This window comes from Lepidochelys kempii, chromosome 12, assembly GCF_965140265.1.
Source record: "Lepidochelys kempii isolate rLepKem1 chromosome 12, rLepKem1.hap2, whole genome shotgun sequence".
Taxonomy (NCBI): domain Eukaryota; kingdom Metazoa; phylum Chordata; order Testudines; family Cheloniidae; genus Lepidochelys; species Lepidochelys kempii.
Window position 1 is genome coordinate 37,892,603 of NC_133267.1, and position 21,543 is coordinate 37,914,145.

The 21,543-nt window shown below is 39.2% G+C and overlaps 1 protein-coding gene across 8 annotated transcripts in view; it reads left to right on the forward strand.

Moving 5' to 3' along the window:
* Positions 1-21,543, forward strand: part of BANP (BTG3 associated nuclear protein) — a 244,583-nt gene that overhangs the window by 134,530 nt on the left and 88,510 nt on the right. For 7 of the 8 annotated variants that reach the window (XM_073308163.1, XM_073308162.1, XM_073308165.1 and 4 more), the window contains 3 exons: positions 10,865-10,995; positions 15,758-15,820; positions 18,628-18,672. In XM_073308163.1, the coding sequence (XP_073164264.1) occupies positions 10,865-10,995; positions 15,758-15,820; positions 18,628-18,672 (239 nt within the window). Of the gene's footprint in view, positions 1-10,864; positions 10,996-11,628; positions 11,798-15,757; positions 15,821-18,627; positions 18,673-21,543 lie in introns of those variants that run through there. The other variant, XR_012154540.1, reaches the window with a different exon arrangement.

Consider the following 21,543-nt stretch of genomic DNA (forward strand, 5'->3'; position numbering starts at 1 on the left):
AATGAGTTTGGTAAAATGTAGCCAGCTTAAAAGCCACTATCAATTTATTAACGGCTAGACCTTTGCCCTTAGCCCCGAGTGTGGGGTTGTGTGTAACTGTGCTGCCCTAGGAGAAACTCTTTGGCAGAACTGTGACTCCCTTATTGTTCCCATGAGCTTCCAGTTTACTTTGGCTCCTCCCAGTTCATACCTCTCCTCCATCTCTTTTCCATTTACTTGTTTGCATAGGCGGGAGGGAACTAGTAGCCCTATTCAATTTATCTTCCTCCCTGTGCCTAGAGTAGCCATCTGAGCAGGCTGCCCAGTTAGGAGAGTGAGCCTTACAACCCCTTATTCCCCGTACTTCTGCCTTAGGCTGGGCCACAGTGTGGCCCGAAGGCTTTAAAAGCTGAAATGTCTCAAAACTGTTATCTGGGGAGAAATATTCTGCAAGTCTGAATATTTATTTTATTCCAAGTCCATAACACATCTCTATTTCAGTGTGATCACACCAGAGCACAGCATGTACACTGCCTGCCTGAGCTGCTCCTTACTCTGTGTGGGAGCAGCCGTCTAACAAAACACTGTGCATTTTATTCAGAGGAGAAAATAATGAACTGGGCACACAGTAGCAGCACCCTAGTGCAAGTCCCTCCAGAGCTGGGTGTAACCAACCTAGTGTCCTGGAGGAAATAAACTATACAGAAAGCTCCTGTAGTACTCTAGGATGGGGAGCAATATAATGTTTACCAAATAATGAGGGACAAATTGAAACACATTTTCTAAGCTTATAAGAAAGCATTGCAGATAATGGAGAGTGGAAAAACTTTATTGACCCTTTCACCAGGTTCAAGGTGATAAAATAACTGTTGGTTTGTAGCTTTGTTTAAACTCATTGGTTGCCAGATAGTTAATTCTTCTTGATATCCCCTTGGGAAGTGTTAGTGGGGGTTCAGAAAGTATTCTTTTGAAAATGTATTTTCTTTCATATTATTTCTACCAACTGATACGTGAAGTGGACGCACAGTGTCAGTTTGTCTGCATTGCAGCCCAGCTGTTCTGAAAACATCATTTAGAAGCTTAAAAATATTTGTGAGGGCTTGGGGTATGTATGTGTGCATGAGGGTATACTATAGTCTCTGTATTAGCTGTTTTCCTGAGTTTTAGGTTAGTTTTTTTCCCCTCCTGAGATTATTGATGAATCTTTATATGAATACAGTGAATGAAAGGCACTAATGAGGAAAAAGATCTAACGTAGAGCTGAATTACATACCGGTAATTAGCATGCAGTGATGTTTTTAATCACATATCTCTGAGGGCTGATTAATCTCAGAATAGCTTTCAATTATAAATCACAGTGTGTGTGTTTCAGTCAGGGGATGCTTATTAGTACTTTTTTTTAAGTGCTGTAAAACAATGACGTTCTCTTCTGTATGGGACATTTGCGTGCCCTTGTTCAAAACTGGGCAAGCACAAAGCAATAGTTTAATACTTTTATATTTGGGAATGGCAAATATCTAACACGTCTCACCATCATTTAAAACAATGTGTTCTATTAGTCCTGGCATTTCTTTTAAGAACACAGTGAATGAGCTGTTATACAATAGCTTTTGATGAAAATGCAGGCCCTAATTAATTTGTACATTTATAATAACCAACCGTGTGGAAAAGAGCTTAATACATGACTGGGTTAGAATGCTTAACTACATTCTTTTCGGTGGATATGTGTGGTGGACAGGGCCAGCTCCAGGCACCAGCGTTCCAAGCAGGTGCTTGGGGCGGCAGTCAGAAAGGGGCGGCAGAGTTTCCGCAGTGGCGGCAATTCGGCAGTAACTTCTCCGTTCCACCAGCTGCGGTGGCAATTTAGCGGCAGCTTCTTCTCTCTCTCCTGTCGTCCGCGGCGGCAATTCGGCGGCGACAGGTTTTTTCACTGCTTGGGGCGGCAAAAACAGTAGAGCTGGCCCTGGTGGTGGATGTGTTGAACTGCAACCATCCATGTTGATGTAGGTTGTGCTGCTGAATGGCATACTCTGAGGAGGGAGACAAGGATTATACTGAGCGTGTAATTTGTAGGGGAACTGGATGCATGGCTTAGAGGATTAGTAATGGGATCTAACATTTTTTATCTCTCGGTTGCCGGTCTATGTGTAGTTCAGGTTTGTAGTAACCAAAGCTGTTACCATCTGACAGCTGTTCAGTATATTATTTGAAATGAATTTGGTGCAGTCTAGTTCCCAGCAGACAGGTACAAAACTTGTCACTATTGTCCTCCTAGTTGGCAGTTCCAGCAGACTGGCTAAGGACTGGGGTAGCCATGAAGACTGAACTGTTGGTGGGAATGTGGAGAAGCTTACATGGTCACTGCCCTGCAGCATGTCCTATTCTGTGACCCAGTAGATGACTTCAGTCTGCAGAGCTTCTGATCTGGTATTTTTTACCATTACTGTAGTGTATTCACTTCATTTTTTAAAATTTGATTTCCTGAAACCTATCTGGCTGTAACCTGGGTTTCTTTTTTGGGGGTCTGAAGAGCCCATTATGAGAATTGAATTGTTACGTGCGTCCTTGTCAAAATGATCTGGATACATTCACATTTAAGGAGGTTGCATGTGCTTGAGTGGCATTCCTAGATGCTTGTGCTGACTATCATTAGACATGTTAAACTTTATGAGTGAAATGTTCAAACTGAAGTATTTTTCTGCTTGTGCAGTATATGACGTGACTAGCTTTATATCATATATCTTAAAATTAACAAATTTACTCTTGTCTTTTCAGTATATCACAATTAGAAGTTAACTGTGCTGACCCCTAGTCTGTGATGCCTAGGGCAGCATGAGACGGATACTATAGTTCTTAATCAGGCATTGTCAATGGGAGTTTTGCCTGAGTAACTATTGCATCAGGATACTGAAATCTTAAAAGTTCAAAAGTAACTAATCTCTAGACTAAATATGTCTAATGAAGCAGTTAGAAAAAAAATGAACTTATGCCTTTTCACTGCTATTCCCCTCCCCCCCAAGATATTCATTAAGATTGCTCTACGTTTAATTGGCTGTGCAAGTTTACAGCAGTCGCAGGATTTATGGGCTGTGTAAAGTAATTGGAGTAGATTGTTGGGCTCAGGGAGAAGTTGTATTCCCATATTTCATCTGGCACTTCAGTTTGAAAATGTCACCCTTTGTTGTGCTTGAGGTATTAATTGCAGTGGTCTGTCCTGCTCTTTTCCAAGCCAGGCTTTTAGTTCTCAACGTGTGTGTTTTTGTTTCTCGTTTTTTCTGACAAGAGCCATACACATGGCTGCCAGAATAGGTTAAGCAGATATCCTTTTAAAAAACATGCATAGTTGTTGTGGGTTTTTTTTTTGGGGGAGGGGGGGAAGCAAATTGGGTCCATTTTTATTTCTGTGAATTGTCCAGTAGAGGGTGATGTAAGGTGACGTAGCCAGTACTTGGGCCCTTTTTTTGGAAGGGTAGATATCTTTGATTTTAATCTGTTTTTCTTATTCTTCTTTTTCTAAGAAAAGAGTTCAGGCCACCAAAAACCGCCTTCCCATTTGTTAGTAGAGCTCCGATAGTGTTATGTAATAACTGTGAAGTGGAAGCGCACTCTGGATAATAATATGCAAATAAGCAGAGCAAGCGAAAAACCACTTTGCTCCAGAATCCAAACCTCCATCCTTTCTTGCCAAAACAAGGGAGCAGATCCTCAACTCATGTAAATTGTCATAGCTCCATTGATGTCAGTGGAGTTATAACAGTTTATTCCAGCTGTGGCTTTGCCGCCAGAGTTTTTGAAGAGAAGTAGAGATACACTTATGGTTTTTAGCTCCTATTTAAAATCAAATTGGGGTGTGAAGACAAATATCTACCAGTCTATTTTAGGAGACTACTTTAGAAATAAAGATGCAGAAACCCACAGGGAGATTTAAATAGAGATTAATTCAAAGAATGAATGAAGCAAAATGACAGCAGAAAAAATGATATGGGAAATGCCAGAGGTTTTTCCATTGGCATAAGGAATGTTCAAATTGATCTTAGTTGAAAGTTAAATACACACATGCTTGAAACAGTTGTGAATTACATTTGTCAGACAAATCCTATCTTCCTTTCACAACTCCTGAAGAGGATTAACTTTGAAAAATATGCCACAGAAACAAGTGTTTTAGTGGGGTGACTTTCTCAAGTGTTGAGGATTAGCCCATACAGATAAAGACCTTTTAAAGAGAGATTTACCTTTTTTTGGCTCATGAGAACATACAGTAAACACAGATTTTAAAGGGTCTAATTTTCAGTTCATGGAAAAGGAACAAGTCATTTATAACATTTTACCATTTCATAACCCTCCATTTGTGAAAAGGTAAAAGCAGCATCTTTCGTTCAAAGGAGAACTGCGCCGCTATTGCATCTGATCCACCTGAAAAGAAAGATGCTGTGAAAATACCACATTGCTGCCATAACAGCAGCAGTAACTCAACTGTTCAGATGATGTCCAAGCAAATCCTCCATTCTAAAAACGCAGTGGAAAATTTCAACAGGAGAGTTCAGCTGTACAATTTCTCAGAGCCAGGGATTCTCTGTTATGTCAAAGTTGTAAATATGAGGCCAGATAGTTTACATTATAGTGATTTATAACTGTTGACATATTGTCCATTCAAGCTGTGTGCTATTCATGTTTGTGTTTGTTTTTTATGAGGAATATTTAAAAATGGATAAATATTACTTTTGCCTGGTCAGAGCTTTAGAGGGGAAAAAACAATTATACATAAAGGATGTTTTGTTTGTAGACATTGCTGAGTTCTCTTTTCCTTTCTTCCTTTTTTGTTACTAACTCTGGCCATTGCAATGAAGCCAAAGACTGGAGTCTATTTATAAGCAAGTTTGCTTCTTGAGAGATGTACAGTTCTGAATACATTTGACCGCATTCCTCCCACTTCAGATTGAGCTTGGTATATGCAGTTCTGACCAACCCCTGTTTAAGTTTGTTGATGTAAAAATAGTTTTTAACATCTGTAAAGTAACAGCTGGACTACAGCAAATACAGGTCTCTTTGTATTACTCAGTTACAAACAAATTTCAATATTTCTTTAATGGGCTGCAGGCCTTGCTAACTCATGGATACTCTTGAGTTACAGGCTGTTCCTGGTAGGGAAATAAGAACATATTTATAATGGGGGTTTAAGGTTTTCTCTGAAATGTAGTATTTCCCTGATACAATTATCAGTTCCAGGCTATAGGAAATGCACTTTTAAAATGTTGTTGAAGTTATAGGTGAAACATATTTCTTACCCCATCATTCTGTTCCATCTTGAGTCCAACAGTTACTGAATGGAAGACTCAGGACCCAAGTTTCAGAGTAGCAGCCATGTTAGTCTGTATTCGCAAAAAGAAAAGGAGGACTTGTGGCACCTTAGAGATTAACAAATTTATTTGGGCGTAAGCTTTCGTGAGCTACAGCTCACTTCATCGGATGCATTCAGTGGACCCAAGGTGTCTGGTCCCAGGCAGAACTTTCGCTGCACATAAATGTCAGTGAGCTGTATGCAGTTTGCCTTGCTTGCCAGATGTTTCAAACCCATCTACGGGGAGATGGGTGTCAATATTGACAAAAAAGGAGGACTTGTGGCACCTTAGAGACTAACAAATTTATTAGAGCATAAGCTTTCATGAGCTACAGCTCACTTCATCGGATGCATACAGTGGAAAATATAGTGGGGAGATTTTATATACAGAGAGAACATGAAATAGTGGGTGTTACCATACAGACTGGTTTCAGAGTAACAGCCGTGTTAGTCTGTATTCGCAAAAAGAAAAGGAGGACTTGTGGCACCTTAGAGACTAACCAATTTATTAGAGCATAAGCTTTCGTGAGCTACAGCTCACTTCTTCAGATGCATATCGTGGCGATATGCATCTGAAGAAGTGAGCTGTAGCTCACGAAAGCTTATGCTCTAATAAATTGGTTAGTCTCTAAGGTGCCACAAGTCCTCCTTTTCTTTTTACCATACAGACTGTAACAAGAGTGATCAGCAGGAGAGTGGCGGGGGAGGAGGGGGCGGGGACCTTTTCTAGTGATAATCAAGTTGGGCCATTTCCAGCGCTTTACAAGAATAAAGTGCTGGAAGTGGCCCACCTTGATTATCACTACAAAAGGTCCCGTCAACCCCTGCCCGCTCCTGCTGGTAATAGCTCACCTTTCCTGATCACTCTTGTTACAGTCTGTATGGTAACACCCATTTCTTTTTACGGATACAGACTAACATGGCTGCTACTTTGAAACCTGTCAGTATTGACAGACAGTCCCACAGGGATGTTCTATACAAACAGACAGGGTGGTGCTCCCTTCTCTTTCCTGTGTCAGGAAGTCCTCAAACTGTGGGACTTCTGCATTACCCATTTGATACATTATACATAACAGCAGAACCCATTTACTCTGAACAGGGGTATCTGGTATTGGACCTCAGAGTAAATCATATGTTGGGCCTGATCAGTGACATCAAGTACTCCTTTTCATCAAGTACAAAGTCTCTGATCCTTATAACTAGTACAGAGAGATTTTGTTTTTCCTTCAGTGTGGGTCCATTCGGCCCAGGCCAAATATTTGGTCCTGATTCCTGTGAAAAAACTTGTATTACAAGATACAGAAATCACATACCCATGAAACTTCATGAAAATTGTGAGCGAGTATTTAAGCACTGACTTTCTGTGAATTAGGATAATAGTCAGCCATATGGCACACTGACCCAGCCTCCATCAATAGCAGGAATAGAACCACAATTAGAGCAGAATATGCAACAGTTATACATTATTTATTTTTCTCTTTTTGGTAGCTTTACTTGGCTGCTTTATTTATACTTTCTCTTGACTGTCTTTTATGTAATTAAATGTAAAAGTAATTTAAAGCTGCTTATTTGGAGTACAAAAACAAGTACACTTTCCACCAGATAACTAGATTCTAGCTTAGCCATATTGAGTTGGTTTTCAGTTTCCAGACTTAGGTTTAAAAGCACAAATTTGTTGTCTTGCACTAGTCTGTTAATAAAACAATGAGTGTGAGAACAGATACTAATTAAATAAACTATTTTTTCAGCGCATTGCAGCTAAAACATTAGCACATTAGGATAAAGCAGGCTCTAGTAAAAGTAGGGGGTCAGTGAATGCACCTCACATTAAGCAGGACGGGGATGACAACTGTTTACAACACTCTGGCAGTGTAAGGAATCCTCTTGAAGTGGATGTAAATGTAATTTTACACCCACTTTAAAATGTCTTTACTCACCTCTGGCAGTTAAGGAGTAGAGAGAGACAGAGTGATTTTGCTGCAGCTGCAGCTCATAGTGGGGACGCTGACCCAGGGGACCAGAAGAAAGAGGAAGTTATATAAGTAAATGCCGGGCAGGAGAAGCCCTCTTTTACCTGGATCAGGTGGAGCAGCACCCACCCTCCCACCGTTGGAAGTGGTGAAATATCAGGTATGGTCAGGATCCATTCTCAGCATTGCACTAGTCGCTCCTTTCTTGGGGAAGCTGGGAAGGAATTTTCCCCTCACCTCCAGACTGGTCTAAGGAAAGTGTGTGTGTATGTGTGTGTGAGGGCGGGCTGTTTCCTTCCCCCGCTGGTTCAGGGACGGGGGTTAGTTTGGGTGAATGTGGCACAGGAATTAGGCTATGATATCGCAACTCATTATGTTGATTTGGGACGGATGTCCAGTGCAGGTGCTGCTCAGGGAAGGGAGTGAAATCCACATTTCTAAGAATTTCCTGAATGTAAATTTATATGATTTACCAAAATAGCATAGAGAAAGTGGTTACAATCTATCAAGGAAATAAAATGCATTTAAGTTTCTAAATCCATGTTGACATGACTAGATAAATCCCTTATGGTTAACAATACTGTCTATATACATGAGACATTATGGTCTCAGTTAAACTTCAAAAAGTGCCCTCCAAATAATATTCTCACATAAAAGGAAGGAAATTCAGGACTGGTGCTGAATTTTAATCATCCCTGTTGTGTTGGGTATTTTAAGTTTCATCCAAATAGTAGATGATCTGACATACCATGTGTGCTGCAAGAACCATGTGTAACTGAGCTTTAACTAGCTGTGTCTCAGTTTGTGGGTGCACATAAAAACCTTGTCCCCATTCTCTGCCACTCTGCTCCATTCTCTTCTTTCAGAGAAGGATTCTTGACCTTATCAGTATCTCAGTATTGCTAACCCCAAATATTAGAAAATTGAATCAGGCTTCAAAAAAATTGTGATTAGTTAAAAATCATGGAATTAACAAAAATACACTTGCGATTCTTTTTTATTTATCTTCTAGTTTTTAAATTTTAGGATACATTTTTCTCTGCAACCATGAGGTCTAGAAATTTACTTATTTTTTTAATGGAAGTTGAGATTCTCGTGAAATCCTGACTCTAGCAATTGGAGTGTTAAGAAAAATACACAAGACTTGCAATAAAATCACAGGAGTTGGCAACACTTTGCCTGCTTACAAGAACAGAACAGTTTAGTCCTTCATGTTGCAATTCTGAATGCATTGCAGATATAATGTAATCTTCAATAGCTCCAGCCAGGCAATCCAAAGGAACAGCATGATTTGGTATATGTATTACAGAAAAAAGAAAAGGAGTACTTGTGGCACCTTAGAGACTAACAAATTTATTTGAGCATAAGCTTTCGTGAGCTACAGCTCACTTCGTCGGATGCATTCAGTGGAAAATACAGTGGGGAGATTTATATACACAGAGAACATGAAACAATGGGTGTTACTGTACACACTGTAACGAGAGTGATCACTTAAGGTGAGCTATTACCATCGGCGGTGGGGGGGTGGGGAGAGGAACCTTTTGTAGTGATAATCAAGGTGGGCCATTTCCAGCAGTCTGAGGAAAAGGGGGAGAGGGGGTGTGTGGGGTGGGTGGGAGAGGAATAAACAACGGGAAATATTTTACTTTGTGTAATTACCCAGCCACTCCCAGTCTGTATTCCAGCCTAAGTTAATTGTATCCAGTTTTCAAATTAATTCCAATTCAGCAGTCTCTCCTTGGAGTCTGTTTTTGAAGTTTTTTTGTTGAAGAATTGCAACTTTTAGGTCTGTAATCGAGTGACCAAAGAGATTGAAGTGTTCTCCGACTGGTTTTTGAATGTTCTAATTCTTGACGTCTGATTTGTGTCCATTTATTCTTTTACGTAGAGACTGACCAGTTTGGCCAATATACATGGCAGAGGGACATTGCTGGCACATCATGGCATATATCACATTGGTAGATGTGCAGGTGAACGAGCCTCTGATCGTGTGGCTGATGTGTTTAGGCCCTATGATGGTGTCCCCTGAATAGATATGTGGACACAGTTGGCAACGGGCTTTGTTGCAAGGATAGGTTCCTGGGTTAGTGGTTCTGTTGTGTGGTATGTAGTTGCTGGTGAGTATTCGCTTCAGGTTGGGGGGGCTGTCTGTAGGCAAGGACTGGCCTGTCTCCCACGATCTGTGAGAGTGATGGGTCGTCCTTCAGGATAGGTTGTAGATCCTTGATAATGCGTTGGAGAGGTTTTAGTGGGGGGCTGAAGGTGACGGCTAGTGGCGTTCTGTTATTTTCTTTGTTGGGCCGGTCCTGTAGTAGGTCACTTCTGGGTACTCTTCTGGCTCTGTCAATCTGTTTCTTTACTTCTGCAGGAGGGTACTGTAGTTGTAAGAACGCTTGATAGAGATCTTGTAGGTGTTTGTCTCTGTCTGAGGGGTTGGAGCAAATGCGGTTGTATTGTAGAGCTTGGCTATAGACAATGGATCGTGTGGTGTGGTCTGGATGAGAGCTGGAGGCATGTAGGTAGGCATAGTGGTCAGTAGGTTTCCGGTATAGGGTGGTGTTTATGTGACCATCGCTTATTAGCACTGTAGTGTCCAGGAAGTGGGTCTCTTGTGTGGACTGGTCCAGACTGAGGTTGATGGTGGGATGGAAATTGTTAAAATCATGGTGGAATTCCTCAAGGGCTTCTTTTCCATGGGTCAAGATGATGAAGGTGTCATCAGTGTAGAGCAAGTAGAGTAGGGGCATTAGAGGACGAGAGCTGAGGAAGCGTTGTTCTAAGTCAGCCATAAAAATGTTGGCATACTGTGCGGCCATGCGGGTACCCATAGCAGTGCCGCTGATTTGAAGGTATACATTGTCCCCAAATGTGAAGTAGTTATGGGTAAGGACAAAGTCACAAAGTTCAGCCACCAGGTTTGCCGTGACATTATCGGGGATACTGTTCCTGATGGCTTGTAGTCCATCTTTGTGTGGAATGTTGGTGTAGAGGGTTTCTACATCCATAGTGGCCAGGATGGTGTTTTCAGGAAGATCACTGATGGACTGTAGTTTCCTCAGGAAGTCAGTGCTGTCTCGAAGATAGCTGGGATTGCTGGTAGCATAGGGCCTGAGGAGGGAGTCTACATAGCCAGACAATCCTGCTGTCAGAAAGTTGCTTTCAAACCTTGAAGGAAGATGGTGTGCTGGCAGATGCTGAACAGGTGGAATGAGGATTAGAGAAGCTGAGAAAAATTAAAAAATTTGCTACTTCGATGGTCCATTCACCTTCATGACACTGCCTTCTGAGTTTCTTGTTGTAGCATAACTTGCATTTATAGCAAAAATACATGTGTAAATTTGTCATGTTTCAGAGAGTAAGCTATAACAAAAGCCTTTTTATTGTACCTCAATTTGTAACCTGACCTGTAGGCTAGTAATGAAACTGCAGGCAAAGCATAAGGGTAACATAAACATTCTGCATCTGCTTACTCTCTGTTTCTTTGTTAGTTTCCTACCTATCCATTATTGCATGGCAACTGGCATGGAGATGTGCAAATGAAATAAGGTTGGATTTTGTCTTTTCTTTTTCTTTCCAGAGGGTACTCAGAGCACAGTGTCAACATCTAATGAAATCCAGCCGAACCAGCCACAGGCCCTACATTATGCACTGGCTAATGCTCAGCAGGTTCAAATCCACCAAATAGGAGAAGATGGCCAAGTCCAAGTAGTATGTACTCATTCTTCATAATCTCCTCCAGTTTAAAAAGTCCAGAACACTGAACATTTATGTGCCACATAGCTCAGATTCAGCTCTTTCATCAAAAAGATGATTAGCTTATTCTCCACCCCCCCGCCTCTTAATCATGTTTCAAAAAATCCTTCCCTCCAAATAGTAATCCATCCATTTATGATTCACATGTCTTCCTTTTTTTGTAAACTGCATTCAAAACCCTTTTTGGACATCTGTTAGATGAATCCTTTACATGTGTGTTCATTTAAATGTATGTATATAAGCAAACGTTGTAAATATTGACGTTAAATTATAAAAAACCATGTTTTAATTAACTTAACATTTTGACCCAAATCCACAAAAGCCAGGAAATTTAAAAGTTAAGCCAGACACTACTGCAATAAGTCAAGCCATTGTGCTTTTTAAATTAATGGTGTTGGTATACTCTGAGGAAACTTTCCTTGGCTTTTGTAGTTTTATGTCACAATCTTAATGCAAGAACTATTTTGTATGTAATTAAATAATTTTAAAGGAAAAAGCAGAAGTGAGGTAAAAAAGGTATTGGAATATGTCATATTGTGGACCCCTAGCTTTAAAAATTAAGACGTTATTATCTGTATAACTGTGTAGCGCTTAGGAGGCCTAGTAATGGACCAGGACCCCATCATGCAAAGTGCTGTGCAAACAGAAAACAAAAAGTTGATCCCTTCCCCAGAGAGCTTAGTATAAGTATAAACCAAGAGAAGACAAATGGAGACAGACAGACAGAGGAGTACAAGGAAATAATGAGACAAATTTGGTAAGCATGATCGGCAGTGGTAGAGGGTAGTAGAGTGATGCAATGAGCGGGGTGACATGATCAAAGCAATGAGCCGGGAAAATGATCTTTGCAGTAACATTCTGAATGGATATAGTTAAACAAGATTGCATTTGTCAAGGTCAGAGAAAAGGATTTTAGAGTAACTGAGATGTAAGATGATGAAAGCTTGAACAAGACTCGTAACTGTGAAGATGCATAGGAAAGGCCATACCTCAGAGGTGCTACGCACAAAGGATCTTCAATACATAGACATAGCTGGCTGTGAGGACTTCTGAGTTGAAGATGATACCCTGAGTGACAGGCAGGATGGTGCTGTTACCTACTGTAATCAAAAAAGGAAGTATCAGGGAGAGGTTGCGTGGAGGGCAGGAGAGGTAAGCGTAGGAGATTAAGAACTCTGCTTAAGACATATTGAGCTTGATCTGATGCTAGGCATCCATTAAAAGATATCAGAGAGACAGGCCAAGATTTTAGTTTGGAGAGAAGGTCTAGAGTGGAGAAGTAGATCTGTGAGTCATCAGCATAGAAGTGGTGGTTGAATTTGTGTTTGTAGATAAGATTATCTAGACATAAGGTGTAGAAGAAGAAAAGGAGCTAGAGGACCAGAGCCCTCTGGAAACTCCCTCAGAAAGTTGAAAAAGGGATGAGACAGATCAAGGACAAGCTGAAGAAGTGGTTAGACTTAGGAGGAGAACCAGGCAAAGACAGAGTCAAAGAAGTCAAAGGAGGACAAGATTTCAAGAAGAGCAGCATGGTCAATGTAGTCAAAGGCAGCTGACAAGTCAATGAGGCTGAGGATAGAGTACTGATTTTGAGCTTTGGTTAGGAAGAAGTCATTAGAGACTTGGGTGAGAGCGAGTTTAGAGGAGTGAAACTGGTGGAGGCCGAATTAGAGAGGCTTTAGGATAGAATCGGAGGAGAGGCACTCCAAACAGCAGGTTCAGAGATTTTAGAGATGAAAGGGAAAAGGGGTGGTAGTTTGAGAAGAAAATGGTGTTGAGGAGATTTAAGCATGCTTGTAATGTAAGGATAACAAGCCAGAAGAGAGTGAGAGGTTAAGAGGAGGAGTAAGGGAAGGGTATGAGAGAGAGAGAATGAATCCTGGCGCTACGGGTTTGGCTTTAAGAAAAACAGCAGATACCCCGTAAGACTTGCCATAAAATAGCAAGAGTTGGCAACAGTGCATCAAGCAAGTCTTTCAGGCCTAAAGATTAAGGCAGAGCTCATTTTCAGAGGTACTAAAAACTTGCAACACTCATTGATTTGTAGATTATTATATAGGTTATTATATAATTCCATATTTAGTATTGCAACAGTCTGTAGCAATCTGTGTTATTTCTTTACGTAACATCAAGCAACTTTTCCGTGTTGTAGGGGAATTGCCTGGTGAAATAAAGCTGGCATAATCAGGGCCTGAAGTGAACATGCAGTGCACTCTGATTTTTCACGGGCACAAAAGTACCTAGGGACCCATTCTAGCCAACATAAATTAGAGCAACCCCATAGCTACTGGAATTTGTGCCCCAGGATCAGAAGGGGGAAGGAGGTATGGCTCCATGTCTGTCCTCATTTTCTCAGAGGCCCCAAGTGGTGATAAACTGGTATAAACTGTTTTTTTATGATGCGCTGTCCTAACTTGTACAGCATTGCACAATTGGCTTGATGCAATTACGAATTTTCACAGCTTTTCTTGGAGCATCATGCACAATGGATGGCAAATCCTGTATTTCTCTGGAAAGGACTGTTTCCCCCAAACAGCAACGTATCACAGGCTAATTGCTTTCCTTGAGGGTCTGTAGGCTAGATTTCCTATTGGAGTTAGTCTGTAGGCCAAATGATTAAACCTCTGGAATGTGGCAGAGCTGTAAAGAAACTTTCAAAACCAGAGGTATAAACCCTCTTCAGCAGTAAGCTTGTAAAAGAGAAACCTCCCTTTGAAAAGCAGTGTTGTTTAAAAGAACTGGGAGTCAGGGTTATTGGGATCCACTCCCAGCTCTGCCATTGACTAGCTGTGTGATCTTGGGAATTCCTTTGTATCTCAATTTCGCCATCTATTACAATGTATATATTAATTCTTACCTACCTCCCAGAGGTTTTGTGAGGTTTAATAAACGCTTGTAAAGCATGTTTGAGATCCTTGCATGAAGAGCACTCTTGAAATGCAAATTACCATTATAAGATATGTAGACAAAAAGTCTGTAGCAGTAGATGTAAAAGGTAAGGGCATACCAAATAAAACTAAATTTTCATCTATGGAATCAAAGTTTAAATCTAACTTGGAGTTTGGAAAACCTATTGCAATCCCCAGTCAAAATCTAAACATTGCTGCTATAAATCTGGTCCAGTAGGTTCTGTAGAGAGGCCCAGGACCTCACCAGATGGAAACAACATTGCACTTTGTTCTCTGGAAAATGATTTGTGTAGATCAGGCTTCGGGTCATTAGCGGGGCATAATGCATTTGTGGTTACCCGCCCTATACAGTGTGTGTGAATTGCTGATGGCCTTCAGATTTCAGCATTGCCTATGCTTGCACATTCAGACACACACAAATATTTACACGGAAAATGCAAAAACCCAAACCAACAGTGCTGGGACGGTCTGGATGCCCAGGAACTGCAAATGCAAATTTTGTTTGGGCGATAGGACTAAAAATAATAATTTTTTTTTTTTTGTGCTTGAATTGCTTAGGTGGCCATACTAAAATCATTGGCCTTGAAGGTTAACTACGTACCTGCAATGGATGATTGAACAAAGTCAACTTTTTTCTTTATTCTAAAATAATTGCCAAAACTATAAACGCAGCATAATCACACCTTTTTAATTTTCAATGCTCTTCCCTGGGAACCTCTGAGAGCTTGGTGTTAAGAAGGGAAGGCAATTCTTATCTCGACATGGATTGAGTCTATGCTCTAATTTTATATACAGTCCCTATTGTCAGTTTGATACTTTCAGTATGTTTTTTTTTTCTCCCTATAAATAGCGGTTTCCTTTCAAAGGAAATGAAACTGTTTGAAATACAGGGATCTGTGTTTCTTTGAAATTCACATGCAATTGTTCTTGTGTTATAAAATAAGAAAGGCCTTTGACGGTATTCCAAATGGATATCTTTAATCTCAGTTTCATACAGGCATATTAAAATGAAAACAAAGCCTTATAAACTCCAAAGTAGGTTATTTAGAATCCAATTTTATCAGCAGGTAAATTACAGTAGCAAAAGGTTCTTTAGGCCAGTCAGGATACACAAGGAATTCTTTCACTTTCCTCCCCAAATTTTTACCAAATGGAATACTTGATTTCTTCCAGGAGTGGTTGGTAAGGGTCATCAATGTAAAGTATCAACATTATTAAAACCACTTTAGGGCCAGATCCTCAACAGGTGTAAAAGCTTGGCCACTATATATCCCTTTTTGTATTTAGCTCAGCTGTGGCTGCATTTCATCTGTGACAGAAGATTTTTATATTTTACTGATATTATATAAATATTATATATAAAAGATTATATATTATATATAAAATATTTTTCTATTTTACTGATATATCTCAGGCTCTGATCCTGTAGTCTCTCTGAGTTGTTTACAGGTTTGGTCCCATAGTTTGTGGATCAGTTAAAATTGAAAACTGCTCTGATATCTTTTGAGGAGAGAGGCACTCTATAAATGTAATCATTATTCCCATTTGTGTCCTCTCCATCATTGGACGGTTAAATGCTTTCCCCACAAGGCGTTCTGTTCCATCTGAACTTCTGATAAAAGAATGGAGAAATATGGATACACTTAATTTTTATAAGCAATTTTTATACGTTTGTGAGTTTCAGTGAATTATTTCCCTCCATCTCCAAATACATAAAACTATAATGAATCTGAGATAATAGCATCTTCCTCTAGTTTTGATTTTCTTCTGATGCTTCTTGGTGTTTTCTTTTGTTGCGGATCCCACAGGGTCACCTCCACATAGCCCAGGTGCCTCAAGGGGAGCAGGTCCAAATCACACAGGACAGCGAGGTGAGCCAAAATGCCACATGTCATCTGAGTAGATACTGGTCAGAGACTAGGGCTACATTTCTTAAACCACTGTTCTCAGCAATGCTGAAATAAGCGAAAGAACCCGGTGAAAGTGGAACTGAATGCATGTGGTAGAGCCATATTGAAAGATGCCTCAACCTCAGCAAATGTAGCACACTCCTGCTCTGTCTATAGCTTTATTTGGCCAACCAAGGAATGCCATGTGTGTTTTGTATTAGCAAATTGTGGCTTATAGCTGATGTGCTTTTTAATGGGCTTCATGGGAGGCAAAGTACAGTACCTTCAGGGTACCACTATAGCTAGTACAACTTTTGTGCTTAACAAGCGCTGCAGTTCAGCAATAGAGGATTTTAGTAATGCAGCCTGCAGAATATGTCCAAAATATCTAACGGTGTCTTTCACTGAGCTGCAGAACTTACTAGGAGGATTTTTGAGATTCCTGTTAGTGAAAGTATTTAGAGAATGAAGCAGTTTCTAGAAGTCTGGCAGTGACCACATGCCTCAATTACAGTTCTATCAACCTCCTGTCATAAAAATAGTGCAGCGAAAAGAAAACTGATTCTCCAGAGTTATGGCCCCAGCCTTGAAATTATTACACAGGCAAAACTCCCATTGGAGCCAATCTGTCCTATGTATTTTAGAATGCATGAAATAGTATGGTATACTGGGGTCCTTTGGTGAAGGGTATGTTCTGATTCCCTGCTCTGAGCTTAAAATTATTACAGTAAATAGGAGTGAGTTTTAGTGAAAAGAATTCTCCTTTCAGGGGCTGGATGGGGTAAAGAGAAACAAGAATGAATTTTCAAATTCTGTGGCTCTGAACCCAGCTGTGGTCAGGTGGATATTTGTTGTGAAAGAGTCTTCTGTGGGCATGAGGAATCACTTCAGAGACTAAACTCCATTGACCTCAGTGGGAGTTGCCTGCATATAAAGACTCCAGGAAGAAGGCTTACGTTTTAGCCAGGCGGTCTGAAAACATCTGGATTATAATTTATTCCAATATACACTCCTTTGAAAGAAAGTGGAATTGCAGCTAGTCCGGATGGATTGATTTAAATCAAGATGATTTAATTCACCAAGTGGAAAACCTTGATTTAAATAATTGATTTTAATCAACTTTTCCATTTGTTCTTCAGTTATTTTCTAAAGAAAGGTGCATTCTAATTGGTTGATATAACCATTAAAGCATGTTGATTTACAACTAAATACAGCCTTTCCACTAGATTTGTTACATTTTTTTTGCTATCTAGCAGGGTACACGATAACTATGTTTATTTAGGCAATTATATAGCTTAATATTTTTGGATTTCTATTAATTGTACATTTTAGTATATTGGAAAATGGTGAATGATATATTGCTTATTTACTAGATAATTAACTTCTTGTCATGATTTGTGTCAAGCTGCATTAGGATGGTAACTATAATTTAATTAAACACACAAAACAAAGTTTACTTTTATTAAACAAAACAGCCTTAAATGTTTTGGATACATAAACTTTCTGTGTTTCACTTTACAACTAAATGATTTCCTAAACAGAGGGATTAACTGTAGGCAGTAAATTAAACTGATTATTTCAGGTCAGACTGGGAACATTTTCAAATATGCCTAAGTGAAAGTGACTGGAGCTTAAATTCTCTTGAAAATGAGACAGTCACCTAAGTTACTTAGACTGACCGATTGTGCCATATTCATAAAGCTTGGTGTCAAAAGTTAAATGTTTTCTTCCTGATTCTTTCTTTATATAGAAAAGCAGTCTTTAATTCAAAGTTTTTGATATTGGCTCATAGATTCAGCATATTTATTTTTTATTAAAATGTTTTAAGAGATTATAATAAATGAAGGCCTTGACATATTTTGTATTAAATTCAGATTTTATTTTAAACAGGTTTATTTTTAAAGAGAAAAACTTCTTATAATTTAAATAACAAAATAAAAAAATTGTTGATTTTTATCCACTGTGCTGACAGTAGTATAGAGTGTAAAAAAGATGAAAATGAAAGAAATCAGTATGTTTTTCTCACAGATATTTGCCATTTTACCTCTTGTGCACAGAGTGTTTTGGGGAGTTTTTTTCTTGTTTTGTTTTTGTTTCTTTTTCCTTAAACATATTTTTAAAGGACCTTTTAAAGAAATTAAATTGGGGTTTCTTTGTGTAATGAAGTTCCTTCCCTTTTTAATTTTCATAGCTAAAGGTCTTTTGCAAATAGTCTACAGCATTCAGAATCTTTGGTAATACGTGCCTAGGAAATTCCTATAATAGAACTCTTTGTTCACATTTTGGGTTGAGTTTTAATAAAGTAAAAGAAATGGCTGTTAGCACTAATGATAGCTTTGTAACAACAGACATTATATCCATTAGGAATGGCACATACATTTCAGCCAAAGATTTAAAAAATTACTCTACTAATTTTAGGATGACAAATGTTTTGAATTGTGCATGTTTGCAATTTTATAAAAATGAGGGAATATGAGAAGGGAAAATCTACCTCCATAAAAGCCATATAAACAGATTGCTACTTAATCATTTTACTATAACACTCTTTCCCCTCCACCTCCCCGCAAAGAACTGTTGTTTTAAAATGAGAAAATCAGTAAAATAGTACAGGCATCCGTTCTCTGTGGTTAAAGTGCAGGAGCATTGTATTTGTGTTTTACTGCCAAAAAACATAGACCTTCAGAAGAATTTCCTAAACTAATAGATTTCCTCAAATAAATACACATCTCCTTGAGAAGTGCTACTTTATTACTAATTCGCAAGTTCTGTTTCTTATTCTTATTTTACAGGGTAATCTGCAGATACATCAGGTTCATGTCGGTCAAGATGGGCAGGTAGGAACTGATCCTTCTCAGTTTTAGGTAGTGTTGCTGTTCAGTCTTCATAATTAAACGTTACGTATGGATTGACTTCATATTACCAAAAGGTGTTTTAATGACCAAAATGTGCGCAATGTCTTCTATTTAAATCTTTCTGGCATAAACAGAAAAAAATATTAAGCCACCAGTTGGTATTTTGCCTACTTATGATGAAACATTGTTTTCTATTTGACCAGCATTATTTCATCACTCATGCAATAATATACTTCATCCATATGTTTTATAATTTTCTTGTCTTTGGCTTCTTCATTGTTGTGCTAAACTAGACTGATTATCTTGTGCACAGGATGTTCCTTTTCAGGCTTTTGTCATTGACTGTCAGTGTAGCCATATGTGGACCATAAGCTATGCAGACATAAGAAAATTTAAGCAGACATTTTTGTATTGTAGGAATGTCTAGAGAGAGAGAGAGAGAGCGATCTTTCACATCTGGTTGTGTTCTTTTTGATAAGATAGCTTTATTAGGCACTTATGCTATGTGGAACAGGATGAAACTGAGTCTCAAGCTGCAGCAATGACTCTGCGAGATTGTTTGAATTAACATAATTTCCATATCAGGTGGAAGTGAAGTTGCTAACATCTGATCACAGGACATCCGTTACCAAATTATGTTAGGTTAAAATACCCACGGTAAAAAGTACTCATGTAAGGGAAGCTTTCTGTCCAGGCCACTTGAATGAACAACTGTTTTTGTTCATGCTGAATATTATAATACAAGCTGTGTTCAGATCTATGACCAGGGCATGAACTTTGGCAAGACACAGGCCACTTGGACTCTGAACCTCTGCGGAACTATTGGAACTCTCAATCTTTGGCCATTCCTGGCCTTTTGTGTGCTGAAACAACCTAACCTGTTAAAAAAAAAAATCTCTTTAGAAAATTAATTGTATGGATTTTAATCCGAAGTGTCTTGTTGTAGTACTATTGTTAGGCCACTGAAATAGGATAATATGGAAGTCACGTGTTGGAACAGTCTTTTTGGCATTTCACTACTTCCTTTATCCCTCATTGGCCCTTCTGCATGCAACAAAATGCCAAGTAAAGTCGTATGGGAAGAAATAGTGCATATTTAACCCTGGAGCTTTTATTTCTCTTTGATACTAACAAGGTGTGCAGATTATTTGCAATTTTCTGATATTACAAACCTAGCGGTGTTATTTCATACCACATAGGGCACAGTTTATGCCATAGTAAATGTTCTGAATCTCTGCTTCTGTAAATAGCTCCAATGCATGTCAGTTAAAATATTTTTATTATTAAAACAGTGTCAATTTACAAGCAGAAAGATTTGGATGATCACATTTTGCTGATGGTACCTATGCGGTGATGGTTAAGTGAGCCCATTAGAGTAGCATACATCCTGTGTGGCTGTTTCCCATGCTGGAATAAGAAGTTATGATGTGAATATGAGTTTTCAGGGCTGAACTATTTTTGAAAGAGTTCATGAAATTTTGTAGATCTAATAGATGATTTCTAATTGGTGGAAACTTAGAAAGGATAAATAAGAAAAAGTTATATATATTCCAGAATTAGGGTTGTATTACAGAAGAGAAGAAAAATACAGATGAATCAGTTTTGGCTTAATTAACATCAGCAGTTCATGTATACTAGGGGATTTTTCACTGTTACTGGAGTTGAACACCATTGTGTTGGTAGGAACAGTTCTGACCCTGCAGAAGTGATTGTGGCTACAATTGGTTGTAAAACTTCTGCCTACATTTTTTCCCCATTTTCTTATTAGTTTTAGTTGTGAACCACAAATGATAGTATTGCAGACATCATTGACCCTACTTTTCAAACTTCATTTTCACGGTATGTTACAGGATGCAAAACGAATAGTGTAGTCTTTTTATTGTTTTCTTCATGCTGCTTGTATGGAATTCACAAAACTAACTGCTATGCCATGTGAATCACCAGGGGCTTTTGTCATAGGACAGCTTGCATATGTATCAAAGCAAGTACCTTCCCCTAGGCACCAGTATTCAATAACTTTTGCACTTTTGGGAATACTACTTGCTACTTCCTTTTTTCCTGCAATCTTAGAAGTGTGAACAAGTATGCAATGGGTGGGGTGATACTAGCTCCATCCTTAATGAAATTTATGTGCCCCTGACTGTGTGCATATTATCAATGCTTTATTATATAGATTGTAGAAGCATCAAGTGGTCTCAGTGAGGATTGGAGCTCTGTTGTTTCAGGAAGGAAGAATGGCAGCTTCGGGAAAGGTCCTTTTGTAGCATTGTCGATGTACACTGTGCTGTGTAATGGCTGTACCTGACATTTCCTCAGTCCTTTCCCCAAACGTAGTATATTATCTGAAGGTTGAATATGTACAATACAGCCAAACATCAAATGGGAGAAGTAGTAGTGTGTGGTCTCTTCTGCTGGAGTGCTTCTCAGAACATTGTCTGCTGTATTCACCCAACTGTCCAGCACCACTTAGAAAAGTGAATTTATTTTCCCCTTTTTGTTTTTGATCTTTAATGCACCTTACCAGGGGAACTGAAGGACATCAGTAGTGAATAATTTGTCACTTTGATGGCTTTCAAGCAGGTATTGAATATTCTTGCAAACCAAGATTTTATTAGATCTTTTGTTTTGCTGCCAACAATCCCATTGGAGCACCAATCCCAGGCTTCCAGATTCCACCTATTAATGTACACGTCATTAGCACAAAGATGCAGGCAGACCTTCAGTGGGCTATCACCGTTCAGATACCGTTTTGTACTACAGCTTTCCTGATCTAAATTGTCACCCTGATCCTCAGGAAAGGGCTTTTACAGCAATTAGTCCAGGGTACAAAGAATAGGATTGTGCTAGCTCCAT